The 21,455-nt window shown below is 43.3% G+C and overlaps 1 protein-coding gene across 1 annotated transcript in view; it reads left to right on the top strand.

Moving 5' to 3' along the window:
* The window catches only part of mtnr1ab (melatonin receptor 1A b), a 29,117-nt gene extending 7,886 nt beyond the window's left edge, over positions 1-21,231 (top strand). The window contains exon 2 of the mRNA XM_071411432.1: positions 11,901-21,231. Within this exon, the coding sequence (XP_071267533.1) occupies positions 11,901-12,763 (863 nt within the window). The 3' untranslated portion in view covers positions 12,764-21,231. The remainder of the gene's footprint in view (positions 1-11,900) is intronic.
* Positions 21,232-21,455: the final 224 nt, after the last annotated feature.

Here is a 21,455-nt window from a genome sequence, read left to right as displayed (position 1 = left end):
ATCTGCATTCACTGGTCCTAATAGTCGTCCTATAAGCTTGCTGCCTGTGTTCAGTAGATTATTGGAAAAGATTTTATCTGTACAAATCAAGGATTATTTCTCATGTAATGATCTGATAACGGGTTTCCAGCATGCAAAGAAGAGCATTCTACGAGTACGGCCTCAGCACAAATGACAGATGATTGGTTAAAGAGTATGGATGACAGGAAGTTAGTTGGTGCAGTGTTGCTAGATTTCAGTGCTGCTTTTGATGTAATTGATCATGAACTGTCACTAGATAAACTCAAACGTTATGGTTTTAAGTCTGCAGCTCTATCCTGGATGGAAATCTATCTATCCAGGAGAAGACAAAAGTGTTCTTTAATGGTAGCTTTTCAAAAAGTAAAGATATACGCTGTGGTGTTCCTCAAGAAAGCTGCCTAGGCCCACTTCTCTACTCTATCTTTACTAATGATTTACTTTCAGTAATGAACAAAGCAAGAGGTTTAATGTATGCTGATGACTCTACAATGTATAGCGCAGCATCCGAATGTAATGCGCTACACGATGTACTGAGTAGTGAACTAAGAATGGTGGGTTGATATGAACAAATTGGTGTTGAACATTTCTAAAACTAAATGTATTGTATTTGGTTCAAGATATATGCTTGCTGATGATACCCAATTGAATTTGTTGATGAATAGAATGCATGTAGAGCAAGGGGGGAAAACGAAACTACTAGTCGTCATGTTGGACGCAGCTTTATCCTGGTCAGAACACATAGATAATATTGTTATTAAGATGGGTAAGGGAATTGCTGTTACAAGAAAATGTTCAGAGTATGTAACATCTAGCACTCTGAATCAGGTGATTCAATCCCTGGTCCTATCACACTTAAGAGTACTGTCTGTAAGGTTATATGGTCAATCCCTGGTCCTATCACACCTAGAGTACTGTCCAGTTATATGGTCAATCCCTGGTCCTATCACACTTAGAGCACTGCCCAGTTATATGGTCAATCCCTGGTCCTATCACACTTAGAGCACTGCCCAGTTATATGGTCAATCCCTGGTCCTATCACACCTAGAGTACTGTCCAGTTATATGGTCAATCCCTGGTCCTATCACACTTAGAGTACTGTCCAGTTATATGGTCAATCCCTGGTCCTATCACACTTAGAGTACTGTCCAGTTATATGGTCAATCCCTGGTCCTATCACACTTAGAGTACTGTCCAGTTATATGGTCAATCCCTGGTCCTATCACACTTAGAGTACTGTCCAGTTATATGGTCAATCCCTGGTCCTATCACACTTAGAGTACTGTCCAGTTATATGGTCAATCCCTGGTCCTATCACACTTAGAGTACTGTCCAGTTATATGGTCATCTGCAGCAAATGTTTTTTTTAAAGCTCAAAATCACCCAAAACAGGGCTGCCAGATTAGCTCTTCATTGCTCTATCTGTATAAAGGTTAAATAAAAAAATTAAACATGCATAACCACCAAACTAGACAGGTAAATTCAGGGCATCTAAGACAACCCAAGCCAAGGACAAATCGTCTTAAATCTACAGTTTTATATAGAGCTATAGCTGAACGGAACTCTTTACCAATCCATATTTCTCAGGCAAAAAGTAAATCCACCTTCAAGAAAAAAATAAAAGAACGTCTAATGAGATAGACCATATGACTGGACAGGAAATAGAAAGCATCAACTGAATGTTAAATGTGTTTCCTGTCAGGTATTTTAATTGTCTGTATTGTCTACTTGTTAAATGTTTGTAAAGTCATCATTTGTAATTGTTTGTAATGTCTTGTTAATTGGTGTTGGACCCCAGGACGATTAGCTAGCGTTACGGCGTTAGCTAATGGGGATCCTAATAAATATTCACAAATTCTCTCTCTTTCTCTGCATATGAGAGACAAGGAGTGGTAGAGGTCATTATTGTTTTGTTCTTGTGTCTTTGCATGTATTTCATTGATTCATTCATCGATCCCGTGGCCATGTGACATTAGATCTGGAGGTAAGGTCCAGCAGTATTTCCCATCTGGACAGCTACACTTCATTAACTGAATGAGACCTTATAAGACAATGTTATTTTCTCAGGATGAGTAGGTCTTTGTTTTGGGTTTTTTAGGCACTTTCTTTACTTTGGCCTGTGATGTTTCATTCTAAAGATACACCGTATAAGGTAGTTGGTATGTACCGCTATCGTCTCCACCACCATCTCTTCCTCCAGTATCTACTGTATGTTCTCGGGCCTCCCCCCTACCCACCAACACTCCCATTAGCCTCCTGTTCATTCTGTTTGTCCAGTGTGCTGTGAAACTGTCCCCCTGGTCCACAGAGGAATACGTAATGACCAGAGCAGACACTCCCTCCCACACACCCTGCCACAGCCACATAATATCTCCAACCAAGACCCAACCAAGCATGTATTTAGAACCTAATTGCACTCTCATTGTTCCTGAATGACACGCCACAGTCGCTCCGCCCGCTGTCTCTTTTTTCTATTAAACAAATGCAGCTCGTGAGACTCTGTATACTGAGCCACCACTGTCTGTTTGCGTTAGTCAGCATGGGCTGCTTGGTAAGAATGATCTTAACACACCCTGGGTAACTACAGCGTCACTCTGCCAATAACCAATGCATCAGCTCACCTCACCCACCGTCCGCTTATGGAACTAATATGCAGCTTAAGGTTCTGCTGTTCCCCTGTATACAACGCCACAACCAAGGGAGAGACCTTGGAAATGTTACATGTCATTTGAGATCAAGTTAGCAGAACTGAGCATCTGTTTTTTTTGCACTGAGCAAACCAACAAAACACAAAAGTATCTGAGTAGAGCAGAGTAGTGTAGAGTAGAGCAGAGAAAAGTAGAGTAGTGTAGTGTAGAGCAGAGTAGAGCAGAGTAGTGTAAACAGAGCAGAGTAGTGTAGAGCAGAGTAGTGTAAACAGAGCAGAGTAGTGTAGTGTAGAGCAGAATAGAGTAGAGTAGTGTAGTGTAGAGCAGAGTAGTGTAGTGTAGAGCAGAGAAAAGTAGAGTAGTGTAGAGCAGAGAAAAGTAGAGTAGTGTAGTGTAGAGCAGAGACAATTAGAGTAGTGTAGTGTAGAGCAGAGCAGAGTAGTGTAAACAGAGCAGAGTAGTGTAGAGCAGAGTAGAGTAAAGTACAGCAGAGTAGTGTAGAGTACAGCAGAGTATTGTAGAGTAAAGTACAGCGGAGTAGAGCAGAGTAGTGTAGAGTATAGCATAGAGTAGTGTAGAGCAGAGTAGTGTAGAGTATAACAGAGTCGTGTAGAGTAAAGTACTGCAGAGTAGAGTATAGCAGAGTAGTGTAGAGCAGAGTAGTGTAGAGTATAACAGAGTCCTGTAGAGTAAAGTACAGCAGAGTAGACTATAGCATAGAGTAGTGTAGAGTATAGCATAGAGTAATGTAGAGTAGAGCAGAGCAGAGTAGAGCAGAGCAGTGTAGAGCAGAGTAGTGTAGAGCAGCGTAGTGTAGAGCAGAGCAGAGTAGTGTAGTGTAGAGTAGAGTATAGCAGCGTAGTGTAGAGTATAGCATGGAGTAGTGTAGATCAGAGTAGTGTAGAGCAGAGCAGAGTAGAGTAGAGCAGAGTAGAGCAGAGTAGAGTAGTGTAGAGTAGAGTAGTGTAGAGTAGAGCAGAGCGTAGTAGTGTAGAGCAGAGTAGAGTAGTGTAGAGCAGAGTAGAGTAGTGTAGAGTAGAGCAGAGCGTAGTAGTGTAGAGCAGAGCAGAGTAGTGTAGAGTAGAGCAGAGTAGTGTAGAGTAGAGCAGAGCGTAGTAGTGTAGAGCAGAGTAGTGTAGAGCATAGTAGTGTAGAGCAGATCAGAGTAGTGTAGAGCAGAGCAGTGTAGTGTAGAGTAGAGCTGTTCTCTGCTGCTTTCTTCTCTCCCAGTCTCTCTTAGTGGGTCTGATGTGAATTGGGTGCCTGGGGCAGTCATATCAACTGAAGCTCACTACTGATTCAAGGGGAACTCTGTTACACATTACACATCTACAGTTTATGTTAAATAGAGTGGGACTCCAGCACCACGCCGCCTCTATTCCAGTGGAGGACCTAGAATCCTTGTTTCCATTCCACACTCACATGGCCTGTTGAGCTCTCTGTCAAACTGTTGCATCTTATTCGGTATGATTATTATAGATTATAGTTTTTGTCCCACTACTATTGATTTCTTATTATTGTTCCTGTTTTTTTATGCAAATTGACCAAAAAACGTATAATGACTATAATCTATGAACTATCTTGTCTCCGCAGTACAAGAAGAACAAGGAAGTAGTTAAGTACAGTATATGTGATGCATCTGTTTTAGGGATACAATGCATTATGATTAGTCTGGCAGGCCTGCAGTGTCCTGGGGCCAAAACTGTTGAGGCTGACATGCTGATCAGACTGCTCGTGCGCGTGCGTCCACGTGCGTCATTGCGTGCATGTTTATTTTGTCCACCCACACCAGATGTGATCAGGACACACATGTTGAAATATCAAAACGAACTCTGAACCAATTGTATTAATTTGCAGACAGGTCGAAAAGCATAAAAAATGTATTGCAATTTAGCTAGCTAGCTTGCTGTTGCTAGCTAATTTGTCCTGGGATATAAACATTGGGTTGTTATTTTACCTGAAATGCACAAGGTCCTCTACGCCGACAATTAATCCACAGATAAAAGGGTAAACCGAGTTAGTTTCTAGTAATCTCTCCTCCTTCAGGCTTCTTCTTCTGACTTCATATGGCGGTTAGCAACCAACTTTAAGGTGCATTACTACCATCAACTGGACTGAGTGTGAACCTCACTTCATCTTTCAATCACCCACGTGGGTATATGCTCCTAAAACCCAATGAGAAGATGGCACGTTGGTATATGCTCCTAAAAACCAATGAGGAGATGGGAGAGGCGGGACTTGCAGCGCGTCAAGCTTCGCAAAAAGAACCAAGTTCTATTTTAGTGCCTGGCTACGCAGATGCTCGTTGACATGCGCGGGCAGTGTAGGTGCAATGATTGAATAACATGTACAGTACCAGTCAAAAGTTTGGACACACCTACTCATTCAAGGGTTTTTCTTTATTTTTACTATTTTCTACATTGTAGAATAATAGTGAAGACATCAAAACTATGAAATAACACATATGGAATCATGTAGTAACCAAAAAAGTGTTAAACAAATCAAAATATATTTTATATATTGAGATTCTTCAAAGTAGCCACCCTTTGCCTTGATGACAGCTTTGCACACTCTTGGCATAAAGAGAAACCTGGAATGAGTAGGTGTGTCCAAACTTTTGACTGGTACTGTATTTCTAAATGAATGATTTAGGCTCTGCTGAATGTTGAGAGTGATTGTTATGTTGACGAGATTACTGCTGTTCCGCTGGACATCTTCTAAGACCCTCACGAACTTCTACAGATCCTGTAGCACCGCATGGTACGGCAACTGCACCACACGCAACCGCAGGGCTCTCCAGGGGCTGGTGCGGTCACAACCAATGCATCACCGGGGGGCTCACTGCCTAACTACAGCACCCAGTGTCACAGGAAGGCCAAGAAGATCATCAAGGACCTCAGCCACCAGAGCCATGGCCTGTTCACCTCGTTACCATCTAGAAGGTGGAGACAGTACAGGTGCATCAAATCTGGGACCAAGAGACTGATAAACAGCTTCTATCTCCAGGCCATCAGACTGTTAATAAATAGTCATCACTAGCAGCACCCTGCCCGGAACCTTAGACACTGTTGCTAGCACCAGGTACTCTACCCTGTACCTTAGAGACTGTTACTAGCAGGTTAGCACCAGGTACTCTACCCTGTACCTTAGAGACTGTTACTAGCAGGTTAGCACCAGGTACTCTACCCTGTACCTTAGAGACTGTTACTAGCAGGTTAGCACCAGGTACTCTACCCTGTACCTTAGAGACTGTTACTAGCAGGTTAGCACCAGGTACTCTACCCTGTACCTTAGAGACTGTTACTAGCAGGTTAGCACCAGGTACTCTACCCTGTACCTTAGAGACTGTTGCTAGCACCAGGTACTCTACCCTGTACCTTAGAGACTGTTGCCCTATGTACATAGTCATGGAACACTGGTCACTTTAATAATGTTTACATGCTGTTTTATTCACTTCATATGTATATACTGTATTCTAGTCAAGGCTCATCCTATATAACTACTGCTGTAAACACCTTTTCTATTCACATAGTGCCCGTACTGTCCATACACACCATTCACATATTTACAGTGCATTCAGAAAGTATTCAGACCCCTTCCCTTTTTCCACATTTTGTTACTTTACAGCCTTATTCTAAAATGTATTAATAAATAAAGAATTTTACTCAACAATCTACACACAATACCCCATAATGACAAAGCAAAAACAGTAATTTTTTGATAAATTCATTACAAATAAAAAACAGAAATACCTTATTTACATAAGTATTCAGACCCTTTGCTATGACACTCGAAATTGAGCTCAGGTGCATCCTGTTCCCATTGATCATCCTTGAAATGTTTCTACAACTTGATTGGAGTCCACCGGTGGTAAATTCAATTGATTGGACATGATTTGGAAAGTCTCACACCAGTCTATATAAGGTCCCACAGTTCACAGTGCATGTCAGAGCAAAAACCAAGCAATGAGGTTGAAGGTATAGCTCCGAGACAGGGTTGTGTTGAGACACAGATCTGGGGAAGGGTACCAAAAACTTCTGCAGCATTGAAGGTCCCCAAGAACACAGTGGCCTTCTTCATTCTTAAATGGAGGACGTTTGGAACCACCAAGACTCTTCCTAGAGCTGGCTGCCTGGCCAAACTGAGCAATCAGGGAGAGAAGGGCCTTGGTCAGGGAGGTGACTAGGAACCCGATGGTCACTCTGACAGAGCTCCAGAGTTCCTTTGTGGTGATGGGAGAACCTTCCAGAAGGACAACCATCTCTGAAGCACTCCACCAATCAGGCCTTTATGGTAAAGTGGCCAGACAGAAGACACTCCTCAGTAAAAGGAACATGACAGCCAGCTTGGAGTTAGCCAAAAGGGGTTGATGTGGGGAGGTTGATGGGGAGTGGTAGATGTAGCAGGGTTGATGTGGGGGGATAATGTGGGGGGTTGATGTGGTGGTTAATGTGGAGGTTGATGTAAGGGGTTGATGTGGGGGGGTTGATGAGGGGGCTGAGGTGGGGGGGTTGATGTGGGGGAGTTGATGTGGGGGGGGTTGATGTTGGGGCTTTTATGTGGGGGGGTTGATATGGAGTGGTTGATGTAGCAGGGTTGATGTGGGGGGCGTTGATGTGGGGGGGTTGATGTGGGAGGGTTGATGTGGGGGAGTTGCTGTGGAGTGGTAGATGTAGCAGGGTTGATGTGGGGGGGTTGATATGGTGGTTGGTGTGGAGGTTGATGTTGGGGGCGTTTATGTGGAGGGGTTGATGTGGGGGGTTGATGTGGGGGCTGAGGTGGCCAGACAGAAGACACTCCTCAGTAAAAGGAACATGACAGCCAGCTTGGAGTTAGCCAAAATGCACCTAAAGGACTCTCAGACCATGAGAAACAAGATTCTCTGGTCTGATGAAACCAAGATTGAACTCTTTGGCCTGGAAGCCAAGCGGTAGGTCTGGAGGAAACCTGGCACCATCCCTAAGGTGAAGCATGGTGGTGGCAGCATCATGCTGTGGGGATGTTTTTCAGCAGCCGGAACTGGGAGACTAGTCAGGATCGAGGGAAAGATGAACAGAGCGAAGTAAAGAGTTTTTTTATGAAAACCTGCTCCAGAGCTCTTAGGACCTCAGACTGGGGTGTTGGAAGGTTCACCTTCTGTAAGGACAAACACCCTAAGCACATAGCCAAGACAACGCAGGAGCGGCTTTGGAACAAGTCTCTGAATGTCTTTGAGTGGCCCAGCCAGAGCCTGGACTTGAACCCGATCGAACATTTCTGGAGAGACCTGAAAATAGCTGTGCAGCGACATGCCCCATCCAGCCTGACAAAGCTTTAGAGGATCTGCAGAGAAGAATGGGAGAAACTCCCCAAATACAGGTGTGCCAAGCTTGCAGCATCATACCCAAGAAGACTTCAGGCTGTAATCCCTGCCAAATGTGCTTCAACAAAGTACTGAGTAAAGGGTCTGAATACTTATGTAAATGTAAAATTTCTGTTTTCTTTTTTTTATGAATGTGCAAACATTTATGAAAAACTGTTTTTGCTTTGTTATTATGGGTGTTAATGTCTTGCAATTCCATAATTTTTGCCATTGGATTTTGTACTGTGTATATAAATACTGTTTCCAACATTTCTTCGTTTTTATTTCTATATATTTTTGTTATGTTTGTTTATCCGCGTTAAAGCTCGATTTTAATGTAAAGGCAATGATCCCACGTTCGCGGAGACTGCTATCACAGTAAACGCTGCATATGTCGACTTAATCAGAAAGTACCATTACATTTTAATGCAGATCTTAAGCGATACTTCCGCGGTACAGATTGAACCCAGCCCTAAGCCTCTCTTTCACTCACTTTCCCTGCAGCGTCAAAAAGAGGTTGTCAAATGAGGAAAACTGATCATTAAATCCAAGTTATATCATTTATCATGAAGATGTAAAACATTTAAGGATTCTTTCCAAAGTAATGTATCAAAAAGACATAAAACATTGAATGATTATTTCCAAAGTAATGTATCATAAAGATGTCAAATATTTTATGATTATTTCCAAACAAAACAATCCCTCATGAATTTGAGGGAAAATACATCTAGAATGTCTCCGCAGGAGGTTCGAAGACATCATATTCTGTATCATGGCACTTGTTTAATCATGTTGTAGAAATGTTTTGTTATATACTGTATCTGTAGCAAAGCAACTGCAGAGTTATAGCATGGTATCTGTTTTCGGTCTGTTGATGTTTGAGAGTATGAGTCTTCTTCATCATGGTAGAGCATGAAGCAGAGATGACCAGTAGTTCAAATTATGTGTGTATACACTATACAAAAGTATGTGGACACACCTTCAAATTAGTGGATTCGGCTATTTCAGCCAGTTTGATTTGGGGAATTGATTTGGGGATTGATGTTGGGGGGTTGATGTGGGGGGCTTGATGTTGGAGGGGGGATTTGGGGGTTGATGTGGAGGGGTTGATGTGGGGGGCTTGATGTTGGAGGGGGGATTTGGGGGTTGATGTGGAGGGGTTGATGTGGGCGTTGATGTGGGGGGATTATTTGGGGGTTGATGTGGGGGCTGATGTAGACGGGTTGATAGGGGGTTGATGTGGAGGGGTTGATGTGGGGGGGTTGATGTGGGGACGGTTTATGTAGGGGGGTTGATATGGGGGTTGATGTTTAGTGGTTGATATGGGGGTTGATATGTGGAGCTTTGATGTCAATGTGGGGGTTGATGTCTGGGGTTGATATGTGAGTTGATGTGGGGGGTTAATTTGGGGGTTGATGTGGGTGTTGATTGGGGAAATTGATATGGAGCTTGACATGTGGAGCTTTGATGTCGATGTGAGGGGGTTTATATGGAGGGGGTTGATGTTGGGGGTTGTTTGGGGGTTGATGTGGGGATTGATGTGGGGGTTTATGTGGGGGGCTTGCTGTGGGGTTTGATGGGGGGGGTTGATGTGGGCGGGTTGAAGTGGGAGGTTTGATGTGGGATGGTTGATGTACGTGTTGATGTGGGGGTTGATGTGGGTGGGTGAATGTGGTGGTTGATGGTGACGCTCTAAACATGCACAAATTCACATAGGAAGAGCCATTTTAAAAGTGCAAGGCCTGTCCAACATGCCATGCCTTTATTTGTCATCTTACAGGAATGATATACACATGAGGAGAAAGCTGAAGTACCTATTCTACCTATCCATTGATGTAAATATATCCCCCAACTGATTCCCAGATCGTCCACTAGATGGCAAAAGGTGATCACATGACATTTCTTACCACTAGAAACCAGTTGAGTGTGGTTTGGGTAGTGAGTCAATGTGCCAAAATGGCTGAATGAATTTTCAAGCCTGACATATTCAAATTATTTTAGAGATCAGGGCTTTCAAGTTATGGAGTAAAAAAAAAAGCAAAAACAACAGACAGGTCAGGAAACTTCAAACTCCTTTTCCCATTTACTTTTCCAATTGTAAATGATGAGCTAGCTCAATGGCGCATATGGAGGATGCATGCAAGGTAATGTAGATGGAGAAGGAAATGCATTGCTTTACAATGACCATCAGGGTGGACCCTTTCCAGCATACTAAATGTTTGCATGTTTGGTAACTTGACCTACATTGCACATTCTATAAATATAACCATAGTGCATGGATTTATGGCCTTTAAAAATGTCATATTCTTATATCATATGTTGTAGGTTGGAGATCTAGTTACTCCTACTTGAACAAATTAACATTGTTGTTTTTGAAACCACAATGAATAAGTGGAGTTGTTCAAAGAGACATTCCTGTAAGCTGGTCACCACAGCAGCATACCACCCTGCATACCACTGCTGGCTTGCTTCTGAAGCTAAGCAGGGTTGGTCCTGGTCAGTCCCTGGATGGGAGACCAGATGCTGCTGGAAGTGGTGTTGGAGGGCCAGTAGGAGGCACTCTTTCCTCTGGTCTAAAAAAATAAATATCCCAATGCCCCAGGGCAGTGATTGGGGACACTGCCCTGTGTAGGGTGCAGTCTTTCGGATGGGACGTTAAACGGGTGTCCTGACTCTCTGAGGTCATTAAAGATCCCATGGCACTTATCGTAAGAGTAGGGGTGTTAACCCCGGTGTCCTGGCTAAATTCCCAATCTGGCCCTCAAACCATCATGGTCACCTAATAATCCCCAGTTTACAATTGGCTCATTCATCCCCCTCCTCTCCCCTGTAACTATTCCCCAGGTCGTTGCTGCAAATGAGAACGTGTTCTCAGTCAACTTACCTGGTAAAATAACGGTAAAATAAAATAAAAAAAAAACAGGCTGGTCACCACAGACTGGTCATAACAGTTCTCAACACTATGAAGACTAGCTAGTACAGTAGCTATATTAAGACTAGTAATTCTGCAACAGAGCCAATAGTCTGAGCCAAGACTAGCCAGGGGTATTCAACTCTTACCCTACTAGGTCCGGAGCCTGCTGGTTTTCTGTTCTACCTGATAATTAATTGCACCCACCTGGTGTCCCAGGTCTAAATCAGTCCCTGATTTGAAGGGAACAATTAAAAAAGGCAGTGGAACTGGCTTCGAGATCCAGAGTTGAGTTTAAGGGGACTAGGGCATAGCTCACATTTTGGGACCTTTTATAAATGTATTCCCCACAGTGCGTCATGGTTCCAAACCATTGCTAACAAAGAGGCACACTGTCACCCAGGATTAGCATTAATGAGGCTAGACATAGCAAAACAAGTTCCAGTCCAGGTCACCAGTGGACAGGTTATAATATGGTGGCGTCCAAAATGGTGCCCTATTCCCTATATAGTGCACTATAGTGCACTACCATAAAGAATAGGGTACAGGAAATATGGTGCCATTTATGACATAGCCTAAGACATTTATTTGATCATAATAGCTCGAATGACATGTGTGTGTGTGTGTGTGTGTGTGTGTGTGTGTGTGTGTTTGTGTGGAGGGGGGGGGCAAGCAGGAGATCAACTTTTCCCAGAGATTCAGCACCATGTGTGGTTAAATCCCCTCTAAGAGAGAGAGAGCAGTAAAGGTCATTCCATTTCAGTCAACCTTTTATTATTGGGGAATATAGACTGGGGAATATGATCCATTGATTTATTTTTTGTCATTTCAAATCCTAAATGAAAGCGTTGGGAATCAACATGCACTTGTACACAGCTGAAATATCAAAACAGTACTGGTTTCGAGGGGTATAAGATGTTGATCCTTTCAGATAAGGATATTAGGATATTATAAATAAACAGAGCGTTCCTTTGTTTTCCAGGCAACGTGTTTGTGGTGAGCCTGGCTGTAGCAGACCTGGTGGTGGCCTTCTACCCCTACCCTCTGGTCCTCTCCTCCATCTTCAACAACGGCTGGAACCTGGGCTTCATTCACTGTCAGGTTAGCGGCTTCCTTATGGGACTCAGCGTCATCGGCTCCATCTTCAATATCACCGGCATCGCAATCAACCGCTACTGCTATATATGTCACAGTCTTAAATACCACAAGCTGTACAGTGACAAGAACTCCCTGTGTTATGTCCTGCTCATCTGGCTGTTGACTGTGGTGGCCCTGGTGCCCAACTTCTTTGTGGGCTCGCTGCAGTACGATCCCAGGGTGTATTCATGTACGTTCGTCCAGTCGGCCAATTCAGCGTACACCATCGCCGTGGTCTTCTTCCACTTCATCCTGCCCATCATGATCGTCACCTACTGCTACCTGAGGATCTGGATCCTGGTTATCCAGGTGAGGCGGAGGGTGAAGCCCGAGTTCAGGCCTAGGCTCACGCCGCATGACGTGAGGAACTTTGTCACCATGTTTGTGGTGTTCGTCCTGTTTGCTGTGTGCTGGGCACCGCTGAACTTCATCGGACTGGCAGTGGCCGTCAACCCCGCCGCAGTAATACCCATGATTCCAGAGTGGCTGTTCGTGTTCAGCTATTTCATGGCCTACTTCAACAGCTGCCTTAATGCCATCGTCTATGGACTGCTCAACCAGAACTTCCGGAGGGAGTACAAACGGATAGTTGTCTCGCTTTGCACTGTGACGTTGTTGTTCCCTGACAGTTCCAACGACGCTGCGGAGAGAGTCAAGCCATCCCCTTTAATAACCAACAACAACCAAGTGAAAGTAGACTGCGTGTGAGAGGTCATAAAGGGAGCACTGTGAACAAAGACATACTAAAAACACATCTCTACTGCTTCCAGACTGCAGGCTTATTCATGATGTATATGTACTGAACTGAAGCCAATGACTCTAACAGCGTGTATGCAGTTTTTAAACAGATTCTTCTCAGTCAAGGTGCATTACAGTAGCTGTATGTTCCCCTCTGTTTAAATGTTTACAATAATGAACTATAGATGTATGTATTTATTTTATATTGACAATGGATAGTATGGCATCATTTCACAGAATAGAGCTGAAAGGGTTTCTTACGTTCTGCTATCTTTACCAGTCTACAGTACTTTATCTGTATCTGTATGAGAAATAACATAGTAATGATTGTTACTTCTGACTATAACATCAAAGTTGTATTACATACCGTAGGTTGCTGATGTAAAGTAAATTCAGAAGCTTGAAAAGCAATATGTTTGTTGTGAAGTGTTTCATATGCACTGTGAAATGTGACACAAACATGGTAACATGCACATTCCACAGATGGGCTCGGCTCTAGTCATGGCTATATGAAGAAAAACTCCAAATAGTCCATTGCCACAAGACCAATCATTTAAATAGTGTTAACACATTGTTTACAACAAAAGTGTTTGCTTGTTTAATTTTAGAGTAGTGAAATGTGACTAGTCTGTACTGAAATAAATAAGGAAGTAAATAATATGTGCTGCAGGTGGGTTTCAAGAAGTCAGGGCCAGAGGGAATATAAACTGTCAATCTCCTTACTGTAACTGTCATATACGGCTATCTGAGGTGATGTGCTGTAGATCTGTGTGTAAAAGACATTTAAAGTCCAAATCATATATTTTATACTATATATACTTATATGTATAATAGCACTGTACAGTATGTTTCAGTCTACATCTATATACTGTGCTATTTCTAAAACAGTATGTATTTAGTCTCAAAAACTGATGACAAAGAATCCTAAGATAAAAGGCAGCTTGAACATCATTGGCATATAAATGCATTAAGACTGATATCCATAACTTCTGCAGTGCAGCAGAAATGTTTGATGCTTCAAATACTGGACACATTCCCATACATACATGTTTTATATTGTGACTCATACATTTTGACAATATACAGTCGTGGCCAAAAGTTTTGAGAATGACACAAATATTAATTTCCACAAAGTTTTCTGCTTCAGTGTCTTTAGATATTTTTGTCAGATGCTACTATGGAATACTGAAGTATAATTACAAGCATTTCATAAGTGTCAAAGGCTTTTATTGACAATTACATGAAGTTGATGCAAAGAGTCAATATGTGCAGTGTTGACCCTTCTTTTTCAAGACCTCTGCAATCCGCCCTGGCATGCTGTCAATTAACTTCTGGGCCACATCCTGACTGATGGCAGCCCATTCTTGCATAATCAATGCTTAGAGTTTGTCAGAATTTGTGGGCTTTTGTTTGTCCACCCGCCTCTTGAGGATTGACCACAAGTTATCAATGGGATTAAGGTCTGGGGAGTTTCCTGGCCATGGACCCAAAATATTGATGTTTTGTTCCCCGAGCCACTTAGTTATCACTTTTGCCTTATGGCAAGGTGCTCCATCATGCTGGAAAAGGCATTGTTCGTCACCAAACTGTTCCTGGATGGTTGGGAGAAGTTACTCTCGGAGGATGTGTTGGTACCATTCTTTATTCATGGCTGTGTTCTTAGGCAAAATTGTGAGTGAGACCACTCCCTTGGCTAAGAAGCAACCCCACACATGAATGGTGTCAGGATGCTTTACGGTTGGCATGACACAGGACTGATGGTAGCGCTCACCTTGTCTTCTCCGGACAAGCTTTTTTCTGGATGCCCCAAACAATCGGAAAGGAGATTCATCAGAGAAAATGACTTTACCCCAGTCCTCAGCAGTCCAATCCCTGTACCTTTTGCAGAATATCAGTCTGTCCCTGATGTTTTTCCTGGAGAGAAGTGTCTTCTTTGCTGCCCTTCTTGACACCAGGCCATCCTCCAAAAGTCTTCGCCTCACTGTGCGTGCAGATGCACTCACACCTGCCTGCTGCCATTCCTGAGCAAGCTCTGTACTGGTGGTGCCCCGATCCCGCAGCTGAATCAACTTTAGGAGATGGTCCTGGCGCTTGCTGGACTTTCTTGGGCACCCTGAAGCCTTCTTCACAACAATGGAACCGTTCTCCTTGAAGTTCTTGATGATCCGATAAATGGTTGATTTAGGTGCAATCTTACTGGCAGCAATATCCTTGCCTGTGAAGACCTTTTTGTGCAAAGCAATGATGACGGCACGTGTTTCCTTGCAGGTAACCATGGATGACAGAGGAAGAACAATGATTCCAAGCACCACCCTCCTTTTGAAGCTTCCAGTCTGTTATTCAAACTCAATCAGCATGACAGAGTGATCTCCAGCCTTGTCCTCGTCAACACTCACACCTGTGTTAACGAGAGAATCACTGACATGATGTCAGCTGGTCCTTTTGTGGCAGGGCTGAAATGCAGTGGAAATGTTTTTTGGGGATTCAGTTCATTTGCATGGCAAAGAGGGACTTTGCAATTAATTGCAATTCATCTGATCACTCTTCATAACATTCTGGAGTATATGCAAATTGCCATCATACAAACTGAGGCAGCAGACTTTGTGAAAATGAATATTTGTGTCATTCTCAAAACTTTTGGCCACGACTGTACACAGCTTGTACAATTCCGTTGTGCTATATTTAAATACAACACATTGCAGTGGTTCTGTAGATTGAACTGTTTCCATGCCCACAATTGGTTATTTCTGGATTTTCAGATGAAAAGGTGTTGCAAAGAGCTGAGTAGGCTGCAGTAATTGTGTTTGTCTCTTCTAAAATGGCTTTACAAAGGATCATGGCTATTCGGGGGAACTAGCAACCACCCCTCTCTATAACTAGCTGGCTGTAGTGAGTGTGTTTTTTTAATGAACTTGAATAGGAGGATGATATATACAGTGAAACCTTCCTCCGTCACAGGCAACCCCAGGATGTCCGGTGTAGACCTGTATTGTGGAGCAGCTAGGCTGTTTTCTGTTTCTTTTTTTCCTTGATAGAGTGATGATGAAAGCAATCGAATCATGAGTCATCTCTACTGTAATGTAGGAAGGATAATTGTTCCACTAAAGCAACTCTATCTTCCAGTACTATCCTCATCCACATCAGACATGGTCCTTTCTCTACGCTGCTGCATCTCCTATTGGTAAAAACCTAACGCTATGAGAATGGACGCTTTGTAGAAATGAGCCAAACAAATTGACACTAACTCACTCTGGGACAAGATGGCCCATCGTTGTACTACATACACCCTGAACCATTGGATTGCAACCATGTTACATAAGCCTGCTGCGTCCATGTCAGAACAGCACACAGCTGACGAGCTGTGAATGTTATCGATCACCATGGCAACACATGTAGAGAAGCGTCATTCCAGAAGACCTACTCATGCATGGGCAATGTGCTCTCTAGGTTTGGTCATATGGGGTTTCTCTGGTCAATTGGTGGGGTATGGTGTGCGTGTGTGTGTGTGTGTGTGTGTGCGCGTGTGCGTGCGTGCGTGCGTGCGTGTGTGTGTGCGTGCGTGTGTGCGTGTTTTGAGACAGGAACTTGCCACTTTCAACAACTTTCCCTCTGAGCAGGAGCCATACCACAACACTCAGAACAATGGTTTTCCTTTATGAGTCCTGGAAAACGTTATCAGCCCAGTAATCAGGCTGACTAATATTTACATGTTCTTTTTGTCTAGCTAAGAAAACAGTGTCATGAGAGGTCATGAGAGTTATCTTAGTTTACTAGCTACTAAAATTATACCCATTGTTTTTCCAACCCTGAGACATAGATATCATCTGTCACTGGGAATGTGTAACAAACTTTGGTGGTATTCAATAACCCGTCTTGTATTATTTGTCTGTCATATAAATCGGTGACATTTCCTCCTGAAATACTCTTTATTTGTCGAGCACACACGGGGCTTCTTTTACTTAGTTGGTTCATTCATCAAACAATGCAAATGTTAACAGGCCTTCTTTGTACTGTCACCCAGCCAACCCTTAACTTGGCATTGTCTGTTACAAAATGTTATTACATTTGGGTTTCACAAAAAGTTAATACATTTTGGTTTTACAAAATGTTATTCAAGTTGGAAAACAAACATGATTACAAATTCCCTGTGCGCTCTAGTCAGGCTTAACATTTCTATAATAAATGATCACTCAGAACAAAATGCTCAAAGGGGAATGTGCATTCAATTGTTCTAAGAAACATATATTATATTAGCACATAATTCATATTTTGATTATGACCTACACTTAAGTTACTAAAAGTATGTTATGCACATGCCTTATGTAGACTGGCTCTATGTAGACTGGCCCTATGTAGACTGGTCTTATGTAGACTGACCTTATGTAGACTGGCCATATGTAGACTGGCCATATATAGATTAACCCTATGTAGAATTGCCGTATGTAGACTGGCCTTATGTAAACTGGCCCTATGTAGACTGGCCTAATGTAAACTGGCCTTATGTAGACTGGCCCTATGCAGACTGGCCTTATGTAGACTGGCCCTATGTAGACTGGCGTTAATAAGACTGACCTTATGTACTGTAGATTGGCCCTATGTAGGCCTACCCTATGTAGACTGGCCTCATGTAGTCTGGCCCTATGTAGACTGGCCATATGTAGACTGGCCCTATGTACAGTAGATTGGCCCTATAGACTGTACTTATAGACTGCCCGTATGTATACTGGGCCTATGTAGATCTGCCTTATGTAGACTTGGCCCTATGTAGACTGGCCCTATGTAGACTGGCGTTAATAAGACTGACCTTATGTACAGTAGATTGGCCCTATGTAGGCCTACCCTATGTAGACTTGCCCTATGTAGACTGGCCCTATGTAGACTGGCCCTATGTAGACTGGCCCTATGTAGCTGGCCCTATGTAGACTGGCCCTATGTAGACTGGCCCTATGTAGACTGACCCTATGTAGACTTGCCCTATGTAGACTGGCCCTATGTAGACTGGCCCTATGTAGACTTGCCCTATTTAGACTGGCCCTATGTAGACTGGCCCTATGTAGACTGGCCATATGTATGGGTTTTTTAGTCACCCTTCTAGATGGGGGGGAAGGTATTGAAAGCAAAAGTGTTACTTTTATCACAATTTGTACAATGTTCTAATATTAAACAACATCCATACCAAAAGGTCACCTCACAATTTTACAACGATGCATCCAATCTTTTCCCCAAATTCTACTTTAAGCTTCATGTTGAGCGTGTGGATCCATCTCCATTCGAACCCCTCTTGGAGGCATTAATGTTCAGCAGAGGCTTGTTTGCCCTGAGAGTGGAGTTGCTCTGTGGCCTCGGGGAGACTGGAAATAACTGAGGTGTTGGAGCCATTATGTCCCCAGGGGCTGACATTAAACATTACCTGTGCTTGCTGTGCCTGCCTTCACGGCATCGCTTGGCGTTGTGGAGCCGTTTGGAACATCATAGTCATCCAGAGTATACGGGCACAAGCTCTATTAGCTCTAAAATTATCCATAAGGACATCTTTATACCTTTATGTTACAGCTCTGGTAGATACATAGATTATGTCCCAATTGGCACCATATTCCCTTTATAGGTCACTCCTTTTGACAAGGAACCATAGGGCTCTGGTCAAAAGTAGTACACTATATAGGGGATAGAGTGTCATTTGGGACATAACATGAAACTGGAAGACTATGACCAAATGAGACTATGCGTAAAGGTTGAGCCTAGCCTGCTCTGTCTGATTACTACCACAAACACACATTGTTGGTAGCCTGTACTGTTCTGAGTCAGTCAGTTAGGACACTACACTACACCCAGTACTGTTCTTTGCTGAGTCTGTCAGTCAGTACACTACACCACTACACTACACTACACCCAGTACTGTCCATTGCTGTGACAGTCAGTTAGGACACTACACTACACCCAGTACTGTTCTTTGCTGAGTCTGTCAGTCAGTACACTACACTACACCCAGTACTGTTTTTGCTGAGTCTGTCAGTCAGTACACTACACTACACTACACTACACTACACTACACCCAGTACTGTTCTTTGCTGAGTCAGTTAGTCAGTCAGTACACTACACTACACCCAGTACTGTTTTTGCTGAGTCTGTCAGTCAGTACACTACACTACACTACACTACACCCAGTACTGTTTTTGCTGAGTCTGTCAGTCAGTACACTACACTACACTACACCCAGTACTGTTCTTTGCTGAGTCTGTCAGTCAGTACACTACACTACACCCAGTACTGTTTTTGCTGAGTCTGTCAGTCAGTACACTACACTACACTACACTACACTACACTACACCCAGTACTGTTCTTTGCTGAGTCAGTCAGTCAGTACACTACACTACACTACACTACACTACACTACACTACACTACACTACACCCAGTACTGTTCTTTGCTGAGTCAGTCAGTCAGTACACTACACTACACTACACTACACTACACTACACTACACTACACTACACTACACCCAGTACTGTTCTTTGCTGAGTCAGTCAGTCAGTACACTACACTACACCCAGTACTGTTCTTTGCTGAGTCTGTCAGTCAGTACACTACACTACACTACACTACACTACACTACACCCAGTACTGTTCTTTGCTGAGTCTGTCAGTCAGTACACTACACTACACCCAGTACTGTTCTTTGCTGAGTCGGTCAGTCACTACACTACACTACACTACACTACACCCAGTACTGTTCTTTGCTGAGTCTGTCAGTCAGTACACTACACTACACTACACTACACCCAGTACTGTTCTTTGCTGAGTCAGTCAGTCAGTACACTACACTACACTACACTACACCCAGTACTGTTCTTTGCTGAGTCTGTCAGTCAGTACACTACACTACACCCAGTACTGTCCATTGCTGTGACAGTCAGTCAGTTGTTTTTGTGGTTTAGCATTGATATAAATGTGATCTCCAATCCTGGACATTGCATTATTTACAATCAGCCGCAGTCATTGTTCTTTTAACAGAGGCGGTAACTACTCTATGTTTAGTCTGTGGAGTGCTTGCATGGAAGGTTAATTGGGAGGTGTAGGATGGAATGTTACGTCATCTATATGATATGGACCTTCATTCCCTCTCTATGATAATATCAAACACCCTTCAATACAAATGGCTTTCTTGACTGAAATGGAAATGAAATGTAATGCGTATGAAACTATGAAGCATGAACATAAGGTCCCCTGGCCCAAGGACAAATATAATTGTATACAGTATACTGTGTATGGTGGTATTTAGAGATTTATTTACCCTTTATAATTGGGATGTGACTTTACCATAACTGGAACTAGTACCATAGTTACAAAAAACAGCATCAACAATGGTGTAGCAGCGGCATACTGTAAGCTCTATCAGGTTGGATGGGGAACGTTACTGCACAGCTATTTTCATGTCTCTCCAGAGATGTTCGATCGGGTTCAAGTCCGGGCTCTGGCTGGGCCACTCAAGGATATTCAGAGACTTGTCCCGAAGCCACTCTTGGGCTGTCTTGGCTGTGTGATTAGGGTTGTTGTCGTGTTGGAAGGTGAACCTTTATCCCAGTCTGAGGTCCTAAGCGCTCTGGAGCAGGTTTTCATCGAGGATCTCTCTGTACTTTGCTCTGTTCATCTTTCCCTTGATCCTGACTAGTTTTCCGGTCCCTGCTGCTGAAAAACATCCCCACAGCATGGTGCTGCCACCACCGTGCTTCTCAGTAGGGATGGTGCCAGGTTTCCTCAAGGAGTTTTCCTAAAGGCACCTAAAGGACTCTCAGACCATGAAAAACAAGAGTATCTGGTCTGATGAAGCCAAGATTGAACTCTGAAGCCTGAATGCCTGAATGCCAAGCGTCACGTCTGGAGGAAACCTGGCACCATCCCTACGGTGAAGCATGGTGGTGGCAGCATCATGCTGTGGGGATGTTTTTCAAGCAGCAGAGACTGGGAGACAAGTCAGGATGAGGAAAAGATGAACAGCGCAAAGCACAGAGAGATCCTTGATGAAAACCTGCTCCAGAACGCCCAGGACCTCAGACACGGGGGGAAGGTTCACCTTCCATAAGGACAACGACCCTAATCACACAGCCAAGACAACGCAAGAGTGGCTTCGGGGCAAGTCTCTGAATGTCCTTGAGTCGCCCAGCCAGAGCCCGGACATGAACCCGATCTCACATCTCTGGAGAGACCTGAAAATAGCTGTGCAGCGATGCTCCCCATCCAACTTAACAGAGCTTGAGAGGATCTGCAGAGAAGAATGGGAGAAACTCCCCAAATACAGGTGTGCCAAGCTTGTAGTGTCATGCCCAAGAAGAATTGAGGCTGTAATTGCTGCCAAAGGTGCTTCAACAAAGTACTGAGTAAAGGGTCTGAATACTTATGTAATTGTGATATTTAATTTTTATTTGTAATAAATTTGCAAACATTTCTAAAAACCTATTTTTGCTTTGTCCTTATGGTGTATTGTGTGTAGATTGATGAGGGAAAAAAACTATTTAATCCATTTTAGAATAAGGCAGTAATGTAACAAAATGTGGAAAAAGTGAAGGGGTCTGAATACTTTCCCAATGCACTGTACATGTAATACTTTCTCATGCTTTACATTCGACCGTGGTCTGCTCCTCATCATACTCTTTTCAGCCCTCCT

The sequence above is a fragment of the Salvelinus alpinus genome, chromosome 7 (genome assembly GCF_045679555.1).
Source record: "Salvelinus alpinus chromosome 7, SLU_Salpinus.1, whole genome shotgun sequence".
NCBI lineage: Eukaryota > Metazoa > Chordata > Actinopteri > Salmoniformes > Salmonidae > Salvelinus > Salvelinus alpinus.
This window is presented reverse-complemented; position numbering and strand designations above follow the sequence as displayed.